Raw genomic sequence first — 10,365 nt, forward strand, 5'->3', positions numbered from 1 at the left:
GAGTGGACTGGCGATTCTTGGGGGGGAAAGGGGTGAGGGGGATGCGGGAAGAGACTGAACAAAAATCCTGCACCTATAGATGAGGACAGTGGGTGGGGAGTGAGGGAGGAGGGTGGAGTGGAAGCTGGGTGGAGGGGAGTTACAGGGGGAAAAAGAGGAACAAATGTAATAATCTGAACAATAATGATTTAATTAATAAAAAAAAAAAAGTAGAAGAAATAGAAAAAAGAGATATAGTAGAGATTAATAGACTGCTGCCCACAATTGGGCACAAATGCTTCTAAGAGGCAGCTCTACTCTTTTTAAAAATACATGTCTAGTTACTATTAAAATGTAATTTACCACATGACTTTTGGGAAGTAAAAATGACTGGATTTTGATCTGCCAATGAATCAGTGGGCCACCACAGAAAAGTTATTTTAAGGGACCCAGGCCTTCGATTTCTACAGCTAAAATGGTAACATCTATCCTCCCTCTAATTTTATGAGCTATTACAAAAAAACTATAAAAAATTAGTAAATTTGTGCCGAAACCGGTTTGGCTCAGTGGATGGAGTGTCGGCCTGCGGACCGAAAGGTCCCAGGTCGATTCCGGTCAAGGGCATGTACCTTGGTTGCGGGCACATCCCCAGTGGGGGGGGAGTGTGCAGGAGGCAGCTGATCGATGTTTCTCTCTCATCGATGTTTCTAACTCTCTATCTCTCTCCTTTCCTCTCTGTAAAAACTCAATAAAATATATTTTTTAAAAATTAGTAAATTTGATTACATTAGCTCTAGCTGGTTTCCCAATGGTTAGAGCATTGACCTGCAGACTGAAGGGTCTCAGGTTCAATTCCAGTCTAGTGCATATACCTCAGTTGCAGGCTAGATCCACCGCCACATGTGGGAGGCAACCAATCAATGTGTCTCTCACACATCAATGTTTCTCTCTTCCTCTCCCACTCTCTCTAAAAATCAATGGAAATTTTTGGATTAACAACAAAAACAATAATAATAATAAAATAACAATGTAAGCACAAAACTCTATCATTTCAGTCAAGAGAATTTAACTTTTTTTGTTTTGTTATTCCTCACCAGAGGATATTTTGTCCACTGATATTTGGAGAGTGGAAGGGAGGGAGGAAAGAGACAGACAGACATTGATGTGAGAGATACATTGATTGGTTGCCTCCTGCATGCACCTCAACCAGGGCTGGGGATCAAAACTGCAACCCAGGTACGTGCCCTTGACCAGGAATCGAACCCATGGCCGTTCGTGCTCAACTGACACTCTAACCACCAAGTCAAGCTGGCCAGGGTTTTTTGTATTTTTGTAATAAAAAAAATGTTTTTGTTAATCAGTCAAGAGAATTTTAAAATAGTGATTTCAAAGCATGTAAAACTATAAACCATTAACATACCAAAATGCACATCAGCCCCGCTATATGCTCTGAAAGAGGAAAGATTCTTTTGTGTTAAGATTTTTAATTGATTTTTACAGAGAAAAAGGAAGAGGAAGAGAGAGAGAGAAACATCGATTTGAGAGTGAGACATGGATCCTTGGCTGCCTCCTGCACACCCCCCACCAGGGATCGAGCCCTAAACCTGGGCATGCGCACAGACCAGGAATCAAACAGGCAACCCTTCAGTGCACAGGAGGACACACAACCCACCGAGTCACACTGGCCAGAGTGAGCAAAGAATCGTTAGTGTCCTAAAGGAACCCAGTGGAATTGTTTCAGGGCACCACTTATTATTTGATCTACTCTATGATTTACTGAAATAAAACGGGAAATATAAGCTTGAGACTGATTCACTTTTGCCACTTGGACAAGACTATGACTTAAAGATGTCTGTCTTTAATATACAACTCAGAGATGACCGTCAATCATTCAGCCATAATTTCTCAAGCATGTGTATATTTCTCAAACCACAGAATGAAATAGTATATAGCCATTAATAAAAACAAAGAGATCTAGAGGCACTCTGACTGGAAGCTATCCAAGACATTGTTAGTTTTAAAAAGCTAGTGTTCTTTCTATAATGATCAAAAAATTGACAAGAATAACCACTTTTGTAAGCAGAAAAAAGCAATAAACAATGAAAATGTATAGAATTTAGAAAACAAGAGGCGAGATTATACCAGCGGTTCTCAAAGGGTGTGAGGCCAGCAGCATCTGCTTCACCTGTGATGTGCTACAAAGGCAAATTCTTCGGCCCCACCCAGACCTACTATGTAAATAAGAAACCCTGGAGCTGGGGCCCAGCAAGCTGTCTTGACAACCCTCCAGGTGAGTCTGATGCACGCTCCAATCTGAGGGTTCCTGGATTCCGTTTTTGGGTCGGATGCAGGACTAGACGGAGTCCCCTTGGGTGCTATCACTTCACTATAAGGATAAAATGCCGCCGGCCGGTGTGGCTCAGTAGTTGAGCGTTGACCTATAAACCAGGAGGTCAGGGTTCAATGCCCCCGTCAGGGCACAGGCCCAGGTTACCGGCTCAATCCTCAGTAGGGGGCGTGGAGGAGGCAGCCGATCAATGATTCCCTCTCTGAAATAAATGAAAATATATCTTAAAAAAAGAATAAAATGCTATCTTAGAGCACAGTGACATAAAGGTACGTTAAAATGCCAACACACCAACACGTTATCATAACCGTGGCTCACATGGTAACTATCTCGAAGAGGCTACACAGCAGTAAGTTTCACACCGGCCAGGCTTTGCACGGGTGAAGGGTGCCAACACCTGGTTTTCCATACACAGGAAAAGTGCCTCCACCATCCTGCAAGGCGTGTGCATTACCCGAATGAATACGGTGCCTCTTGGAAAACTTGTCACTTCCCACCACGATCGATAACGCACAGCTATTTCCTCCTAAACGACACCACGGGGCCACACTGGGGCGGAGAACCACCGGAGCCCAGGGAAGCTCAGGATAACGTACGCGCCACCGAGAACGGACAAGGCGCTGATCCCCATGGCTGCGGCAAGAGGCTTGGAGGGCATATAGATACCCCGGGGGAGTAACGCTGTCCTCGCAACCTAACCAACAGCAGGAGCTACGACTCACTGCAGGAGACGCGTGTGAAACTCCTCGGCGGCCCGGTTTATGCGCGACCACATCCCGCCGCCGTCTAACAGCAGAGCTCAGGCCTCCAAACCAAACTTCGCGCGGGAGGCGGAAGCCCGGCGCCTGACCCCGCCCCCGCCGGGACTACTTCCACCGCCCGCTGCAGGTCCCATTAGTTCACAAGTGAAATTATTGCTTTCAAGCACACATTGGATTTCTTCTTCCCAGTAGCTTTTTTTAAAAAAATGTTCCCAATAACTTTTCGTTTCCCTAAGAAAAAGTTAAAATACGGTACAGTAATTGCAAGGAAGACACCTCATCTCGCGAGATTTGGCCACGCCCACTTCGGGATTATTCCGCCAAAAGGAGTCCCCGGTTTCTAAACGCTATTGTTGACTCTAGAAGTCAATAGACACCGTCATTTGACTCAGATTAACAAATAACGTGCTATTTTTTATTTTTTAGGAGTGGTAGAGAGATATGTGTGTCTCTGGATTGGCCCTGAGGCGGAGCTGGGTGGGGAATGAGTCGGAGGTGACATATAGAACGAGGGAGTGACAGGCACTTCCTTTTCCTGTGGGAGCCGCCGGGTAGAGAGGAGCGTGGTCTTCTCCTCTCCCCGCCATGGTGAGTGCAAGTTCTGTCGGCTGGGCTTTCCCCTGCTGTCGGGCCTGGCAGGGATGGGTCGGGGGTTCCGAACATAAGTTTTCAGGAGGGAACGCAAGGGAAAGGAGAGGACCGAGTGCGCCTGTGTGTTGCGGGAAACCGGGTAGTGCGGCTCTGGGGCAGCCATCTTGGAGGCAACGTGGGCCTCCGGCGCGGGCGCCCTGGAAGCGGCCCAGGCCACCAGGCGTTCTCAGACGCAGAGGTCTTCGGCATTCTAGCTTTCTGTTCTTAGCACGAGCTCTGCGGAAGACTTGGAAGTTGTTGGGTCCTAAGACGGACGGTGGGGAGAGAGTCAATTTTAGGCCCTAGATCTCCATGTGCTGATTAGTACGGAATGTTCCGTCTTAAGAGATTTTGTTAAGAGAGTTTTTCTGAATTCCCGTATGTTCGCCTTAAGAATCGCCACTATCAGAATCATTCTGATCCTATTCGGTGTCCCCTAAATGTTTTCGCTGTCAGCCAGCTCGTTGCACGGCAAATGTTAAATGTACCGCGTTCCCACAAAGAATGTTTTTATATATACTATGTAGTGTGCTGGGCATGGGGAGTTGAGTGAACAAAATGGGCCAAAAAACTATCGGTCTGATGTTTGGACCGTGGTTGAGTTAGGTGTAAATACAGTACCGATCGGTGGTAGTGAGAGCTGTGGGCATGAGGAACGGGGAAGGAGGCGGTCGTTGGGCTTTAAACAGACATCCGAGGGAGGTGGGGCCTCCCTGTGGAGGTGAGGACGCCTGCTAATGTCTGGGGAGAAGACGCAGGTAGGAGAGGGATCATTACTCTTTAGAGAAGATGGGGGTGAGGCTGCGCATATTGTCTAGGGGCCAACCTCAGAGCTAGGTGATAAGTCTTTGGAGAAGGTGGAGCAAAACGGAACAACCAGTGTTTTTACTCCAGTAAATTTTGGGAGAGGTGCTTAGAGCGGGATGAAGCGGGCAAGAATGAAACAGTTGGGAGAGTAGAGTTGTGGTAGACAAGGTTTGTTACCATCTGGGGTGAAAATGTCTAGATAGTGGTTTTAACGTTTTCAAGCCTTAAAATAGAGTTTTGATCATTTTGCTTTGTAAACTTTGGTTGGAAAGTTCGACGATAAGCCATTCTCTTATATGTGGCAAAACTTGATTCTAATCGTTGTTAAGAGTTTTACTTGCAATGATGTCGTAATTTGCGTCCTACTCTGTTCTCAGCGACAGTTGCCTGCTGTCAGTCAGCTGGTTCAGAAGGGTGACGAAAATTCTTCCTGAGCAAGACATACTAATCTTTGTTTGAGTTAGCAGACTTGGTGTATTGGTGACGTAGCCTTTGTTTTAGCTGTAAGGGATGCCTACCCCACCAAACTCGTTTTTTGTAACTGAGCAATTAATGGAATTGTTGGCACATAAGAGGAGTGCTTCTGACATTGCTTGTTGGTATAAATATCTTTTCCTTTTCCCCAGGCGTGTGCTCGTCCACTGATATCCGTGTACTCTGAAAAGGGGGAAACATCTGGCAAAAATGTCACTTTGCCGGCTGTCTTCAAGGCTCCCATTCGACCAGATATTGTGAATTTTGTTCACACCAACTTGCGCAAAAACAATAGACAGCCCTATGCTGTCAGTGAATTGGCAGGTATGGATTTAGGTCTTTTATCATTATTGGTTGATACTTTTAAGAGCTGCTTAAACAGTAGTGATGAAATTCCACTCCATTGGTCCGTGTTTCTGAATCAGATGATTTTCCTGGATGTTCTGATGCTGTTTGCTGCTATGCATAATAGTCACAGTGGTATGGTTGGGTAGCTAAAACTTTTATTTCTTTCCCAATTTCAGGTCATCAAACCAGTGCCGAGTCCTGGGGTACTGGCAGAGCTGTGGCTCGAATTCCCAGAGTCCGAGGTGGTGGAACTCATCGTTCTGGCCAGGGTGCTTTTGGAAATGTATCCTTTGTGGTCACTGCCTAGACTGGTCAGCCGTCATGGAATTCAGCAGACTAGACCTGGTTTCTTCATGCTAGTTTGAAGATATTTTTGTCCAAAAAACTAATAGCATCCAGATAACTAGACAGATTTGGAATCTGGAAGGTTTTTTGTTAAATACTAAAGACAATAAGTGCTGGCCGTTAGAGAAAGTTTTCCTTGCAATGATGTCGTAATTTGCGTCCTACTCTGTTCTCAGCGACAGTTGCCTGCTGTCAGTCAGCTGGTTCAGAAGGGTGACGAAAATTCTTACTGAGCAAGACAATCTCTTCCCCCTAATACTTGAGAAATGTGATTCTTAACTGGGAAAAATAGATGTGTCGTGGGGGCCGCATGTTTGCACCAACCAAAACCTGGCGCCGTTGGCACCGCAGAGTGAACACAACACAGAAACGATATGCCATCTGCTCTGCCCTTGCTGCCTCGGCCTTACCAGCGCTGGTCATGTCTAAAGGTTTGTGATATTTTGAATTGTAGGAGTGATAACAAATACCCACTTTTCCCATCCTTCACCTGTACCTCTTCATTATGTTAATAATAACATGTAAACTATTCATCCCAGAGTGCCTGACTAAATTTATTATTACATACTAATTCTAACAAATCAGTCATTGGTGAGTGCTATGTAACTGGCGAAGTGCTTTAAATACAGTGATTTAGCATACTAGAAACTTACCATTTTAACTTCACGTTGCCTATTCTACTTTTACCTGTCAAAATGATGAGATTCCACTTCATTGGTCCGTGTTTCTGAAACACATGATATTTGTGGAAGTTCTGATTTTGCAATTTGTATACTGTTTTGCTTCTGTGGGTTATATAAAGTGCTGCTCAATTTTTCAAAAGTTCAGGGTAACCAGGTCAGTGTTAATTGGCTTTGTCAGGTCACCGTATTGAGGAAGTTCCTGAACTTCCTTTGGTGGTTGAAGATAAAGTTGAAGGCTACAAGAAAACCAAGGAGGCTGTTTTGCTTCTTAAGAAACTTAAGGCCTGGAATGATATAAAAAAGGTAGGTTTAATGAACACATTTATAGGTTTTGGTAGTCCTCACAAATTTGTCAGAATTTTTTTGAAAAGATTGAACGACAGTATTAACTACATCCTGGATGTAGGAACAAGGACTCTGGAACCATATTTTAGTCGGATACTGCTTAACAAGGACACCGTTTGAGAAATGCATTGTTGGTGATTTGTTACGTGATTATCATAAAGCACTTACACAAACCTAGATGGTATGTAGCCTGCTTATTATGCAGTTAGGCAATGCAGTGTACCATTGTCTATATGTAGTCTATCATTGATGGAGATGTTACACAGTGGGTCACAATACTGGAGTTTGGATTCTGCTATTTGTAACTGTGTTTTAGTGTTACAGAAGTCATTTTTATCTCAGTTTTATTTATAAAATGGTGTTTTGTAACAAAATATGTGATTGGGATCATCTTAATCAGAATACTAAAGCTTCTCACATTGTAGGTCTATGCCTCTCAGCGAATGAGGGCTGGCAAGGGCAAAATGAGAAACCGCCGTCGTATCCAGCGCAGGGGACCTTGTATCATCTATAATGAGGACAACGGTATCATCAAAGCCTTCAGAAACATCCCTGGTAATTCTTGTATTGCCTACGTATTTTGATTGCCCATACTATGCATGCTTACTCAGCTTTTATTATGATGAGATTCCACTTAATGGTCCGTGTTTCTGAAGCACATGATTTTGTGGAATGTCTGATTCTTGGCTGAATGAGTGAGTGTACAGTTAATGGTTGAAACTTCATAGTTGATAGTTCTAAGGTCTTATCTAGCACATAAGCCATAAGGATGTTTCTTTTTAAATATATGCCCCTTAATTCTCCTTTCTCTTTAAAAGGAATTACTCTGCTTAATGTAAGCAAACTGAACATTTTGAAACTTGCACCTGGAGGGCATGTGGGCCGTTTCTGCATTTGGACTGAAAGTGCTTTCCGCAAGTTAGATGAGCTGTATGGCACTTGGCGTAGAGCTGCCTCCCTCAAGAGTAATTACAAGTGAGTGTTCTTACGTTTATAAACTGAACATAAATTTTTATATTATGGATATTTACATTCATAATTGGTTTTCTTGTTTTCTAAATAATGGATTGCTTTGTTGCTATTTCCCTTTAGATACAGATGTAATATACTGAAATGGTAAGATACTCTCAGAAGTGGTAGTGTAGTTGGAAATTTCAGTTGAATTCTGGAGAGCTTTTAAATGGTTAAAACTTGATCTTCTGTTGAGGTTCATGTTAATCACATGAGAAATAAGATTGGGCATCTATTTTCAACACCTTGGTTTTTCTTTCAGCCTTCCCATGCACAAGATGCTCAATACGGACCTGAGCAGAATCTTGAAAAGCCCAGAGATCCAAAGAGCCCTCCGAGCACCACGGTAAAGTTGTGATATAGTAATTCTTGCCCCAACCTCAATATACTTGGTTATTTTTAATGTAAATAAAATGTTAATATAGTGTCTACCTTTTTATAGCAAGAAGATTCACCGCCGAGTCCTGAAGAAGAATCCACTGAAAAACCTGAGAATCATGTTGAAGCTAAACCCATATGCAAAGACTATGCGCCGGAACACCATTCTTCGTCACGCCAAGAACGTAAGCGATGATTTGGCTTTTGCATAGAGGATACCTTTTTAGAGAATTTGATTCTTAGATTTTCTTCTTAATTTGTTGCAGCACAAGCTTCGGGTGGATAGAGCAGCAGCAGCACTAGAAGCCAAATCAGATGAGAAGGGGGTTCCAGGCAAGAAGCCTGTGGTCGGGAAGAAAGGAAAGAAGGCTGTTGGCCTGAAGAAGCAGAAGAAGCCTTTGGTGGGGAAAAAGGCTGCAGCTACCAAGAAGCCAGCAGCTGAGAAGAAGCCGGCAGAAAAGAAACCCACCACAGAAGAAAAGAAGCCTGTGGCATAAACTTACATTTGATTATTCCATAGCGGTCAAGTCACTTTGGACAGCTGATTTTGAATAAAAATGATCAAAGGCAATGAGAAACAACTTGTTGCATTTGTTTTGTGAATCTTGGTTACAATTTTTTTTTAATAGACATTTTGTTCTCCGTACTTTCAGTCTTTTGTTAGTCTGGTCTACAATGGAGCATTGGGTTTATACAAAATTTATGCTGTTGAATGAAAAGAGGGATGTTCCATAAATCCAGATGTAAAACCCATTTTGTAAGTGATGTCTTGAGAAAGCAATAGTTGAGAGACTTATCTTAAATATATAGAAGCTGTTAAGAGTTAGCCATCCCTCACCACCAAAAAAAAAACCTTACAAAAATTACATAAAGTTAGGACATTTTCAGTAACCACAAGAGGGCAGAATCAGAATATGTTTTGAGGTGCAGCGGTAAGAAGCATGTTCTCAGAAGTGTTCTTGTTGCAACCCACTGATAGAACACTGTTGGAGGGTGTTTGCCACCCTCTTACATTTTGGCTCGGGGGGAAGTGCCAGAAGTATTTTTCAGAACCACTTGTGTATTCAGTTTTACTAAGGAATGAATACATTGATTTGATAAGCATGGTGCAGAAAAAATGTACGCACAAGCATGTTATTTTTCTAAACCTTTTTGTCACTGAATGTCTTAACCACTCTAGAGTTGACTCATGGCTGGATCTTGATTTTTCTCCCATTGGAATCAAGATCCATAGCAAGGTTGATGTATGATACTCCCAATTTGCATATTCAAGAGATAGTTTCCTAGTATTTAAAGACACCACCCCCAATATTGTTAGCTGCTTATGTTCATGGTCTAATTTGCACCGACATACTGGGAAACATTTAAAAATGGAATCTTGGTCTACAAAAGCTGTAAGGCACTTGCACCTGTGCTAAATGCTGGTGGTGTAAGTCCCTGCTTTAAAAGATGCATTGTAGGATTTGTGCATTTTCATTAACCACTTCATTGTGACATCACGTTGGAAGTGGGAGTACTGGCCCACCTGAAGCATTTGCAGCTGGACACGAGCTTTATTGTTAATCCTTACCCTACAATGTTTATCAATTTGAGAAACATGGATGGGTTCCCTCCCATAAGCATGCACACACCGGGCCCGCCCCCAACGGGGGGACCAAACAGCAACCTAGGTATGTCCTGACGTGAATCGAACCCACGACCTTTTGGTGTATTGGTAAATGCTTCAACCAACAGAACCAGGTCAAGGGCGCTACTTGAGCTTTTATTTAGTTAATCCTCACGGAGGATGTTTTTGCATTGATTTTTAGGGAGAGTGGAAGAGACGGAAAGACAGAAACGTGAGATCAGGGAGGAGCCTGCAACCAAGATACAAGCCCTTGACCGGAATCAAACAGGACTCTGCAGGCCGCCACTATCCACTGAGCAAAACCGGCTAGGGCGATACTTCAGCATTTTCACCTTCAGATTCTTTATGGCTCCAACGGCCTGTGCTTTAGGAATCCTGCTCATTACTCCAGCCTAGTTTTTATAACCTGAAACCCCTCCTTTATGCTGGGTGGAGCGGGCAGGAAGCGCTCGGGCGCACGTGCAGCCGGCCTGCTGTTCCGTTTCCGGTAACGCGGGCGCGGTGACGTCATCACAGAGCGCCCAGCCGCCAGGGCTTGTGGAGACGCGATGCTGAGCCGGCTCCAGGAGCTGCGCAAGGAGGAGGAGACGCTGCTCCGGTTGAAGGCGGCACTGCACGACCAGCTGAACC

The 10,365-nt window shown here is 43.8% G+C and overlaps 3 protein-coding genes across 4 annotated transcripts in view; 2 read left to right on the forward strand and 1 right to left on the reverse strand.

The window, feature by feature from the left end:
* Window positions 1-3,126, reverse strand: part of ZWILCH (zwilch kinetochore protein) — a 37,686-nt gene extending 34,560 nt beyond the window's left edge. The window contains exon 1 of one of the 2 annotated variants that reach the window (XM_015568473.1): window positions 3,049-3,126. In XM_015568473.1, coding sequence (XP_015423959.1) covers window positions 3,049-3,101 — 53 coding nt within the window. In that variant the 5' untranslated portion in view covers window positions 3,102-3,126. The remainder of the gene's footprint in view (window positions 1-3,048) is intronic. The other variant, XM_015568476.1, reaches the window with a different exon arrangement.
* A 474-nt stretch (window positions 3,127-3,600) lies between these two features.
* On the forward strand, window positions 3,601-8,688 carry RPL4 (ribosomal protein L4). Its single transcript, XM_006770753.2, has 10 exons — window positions 3,601-3,675; window positions 5,151-5,322; window positions 5,523-5,629; window positions 5,984-6,122; window positions 6,553-6,677; window positions 7,145-7,274; window positions 7,538-7,694; window positions 7,993-8,076; window positions 8,173-8,293; window positions 8,375-8,688. The coding sequence occupies exons 1-10, from the start codon at window positions 3,673-3,675 to the stop codon at window positions 8,603-8,605; spliced, it is 1,269 nt and encodes a 422-aa protein (XP_006770816.1). The 5' UTR covers window positions 3,601-3,672; the 3' UTR covers window positions 8,606-8,688.
* A 1,543-nt stretch (window positions 8,689-10,231) lies between these two features.
* The window catches only part of SNAPC5 (small nuclear RNA activating complex polypeptide 5), a 3,667-nt gene continuing 3,533 nt past the window's right edge, over window positions 10,232-10,365 (forward strand). The window contains exon 1 of the mRNA XM_006770754.2: window positions 10,232-10,365. This exon is cut by the window's right edge and continues 6 nt beyond it. Within this exon, the coding sequence (XP_006770817.1) occupies window positions 10,284-10,365 (82 nt within the window). The 5' untranslated portion in view covers window positions 10,232-10,283.

The sequence above is a fragment of the Myotis davidii genome, unplaced genomic scaffold (assembly GCF_000327345.1).
Source record: "Myotis davidii unplaced genomic scaffold, ASM32734v1 scaffold461, whole genome shotgun sequence".
NCBI classification, from domain to species: Eukaryota; Metazoa; Chordata; class Mammalia; order Chiroptera; family Vespertilionidae; genus Myotis; species Myotis davidii.

Coding starts and splice junctions, on each gene's coding strand:
- RPL4 (XM_006770753.2), top strand. Junction 6,123..6,552: donor AGCGCTGGTCATGTCTAAAG/GTTTGTGATATT, acceptor TGGCTTTGTCAG/GTCACCGTATTGAGGAAGTT. Junction 8,294..8,374: donor TTCTTCGTCACGCCAAGAAC/GTAAGCGATGAT, acceptor AATTTGTTGCAG/CACAAGCTTCGGGTGGATAG.